Below are 1,085 nucleotides of genomic sequence, written 5' to 3' on the forward strand. Positions count from 1 at the left end.
AGTGGGAAGCAGCCGCATGGCACAGGGAAACCGGCTTGGTTCTTTGTGGCTGTCTGGAGGGGTGGGATAGGGAGGGTGGGAGGGAGGGAGACAAAGAGGGAAGGGATATGGGAACATATGTATATGTATAACTGATTCACTCTGTTATAAAGCAGAAACTAACACACCATTGTAAAGCAATTATACCCCAATAAAGATGTTAAAAAAATAAAAATAAAAATAAAAAGAATACTTTGAAACCACTGACACATATGTAAAGTGTCCTGTCGCTTCTAGTCAGATGACTACCACTCTTGCTTTTGCAGAGGTCCAGCTGGAGTAAGAGCCCAAGCCCTGGAGAATACTTTGAAACCACTGACACATATGTAAAGTGTCCTGTCGCTTCTAGTCAGATGACTACCACTCTTGCTTTTGCAGAGGTCCAGCTGGAGTAAGAGCCCAAGCCCTGGATAGAGATGGAAATCTCGTAGAAGATTTTGTATTTGATGGAGGAGTTGGGGATATTGGAAATCGCATTCTTCACGTGAGAAATGCACCTTCCCCTGCTGCCACTTCTTCCCTTGCAATTTCTGGAATGATTGCAGATGAAGTACAACAGAGATTTAAATTGTAAATAATGAAAGGAGCTAGGTATGCATTTTAATCTCCACATTCAGCAACAAGAATGCACTAACTACATTCTTTAAGTTTCATTTAAGAAAAATGGTTTAAAATGTCATTTTAGATAACCACTGAATTTTTACAATTATGTAATGCAGAAATAATGATTTTTTAAAGTCCATGCTCTTTAAAAAGGTACAGTTGTATCTGTCCTGAATTCTTGACTTTGTTAATGACCTGTCCTCACCAACCATGATCTAGAGATTTGGCTTTTTTGGAATTTCTGGGAACTCTAGCATGAAAAAGTGGTTATTCCCCTAACTTTTTGGCTTTATAATATCTAAGCTTTTTTGTCTTTCCTAGACAAGAAAATATATTGTAGGTTGCAAACCTTTTAATTTTGAAGAGTCATAGAAAAGCTCACATCATTTAGAGCAACAGTATTTGTATTTGGGAATTTAAAGTTGTTGATTCAGGGCTTCTCT

The 1,085-nt window shown here is 38.1% G+C and overlaps 1 protein-coding gene across 1 annotated transcript in view; it reads left to right on the forward strand.

The window, feature by feature from the left end:
* The window catches only part of L2HGDH (L-2-hydroxyglutarate dehydrogenase), a 56,605-nt gene extending 55,831 nt beyond the window's left edge, over nt 1-774 (forward strand). The window contains exon 10 of the mRNA XM_007446616.1: nt 418-774. Within this exon, the coding sequence (XP_007446678.1) occupies nt 418-613 (196 nt within the window). The 3' untranslated portion in view covers nt 614-774. The remainder of the gene's footprint in view (nt 1-417) is intronic.
* Nucleotides 775-1,085: the final 311 nt, after the last annotated feature.

The sequence above is a fragment of the Lipotes vexillifer genome, unplaced genomic scaffold (genome assembly GCF_000442215.2).
Source record: "Lipotes vexillifer unplaced genomic scaffold, Lipotes_vexillifer_v1.1 scaffold124, whole genome shotgun sequence".
Taxonomy (NCBI): Eukaryota; Metazoa; Chordata; class Mammalia; order Artiodactyla; family Lipotidae; genus Lipotes; species Lipotes vexillifer.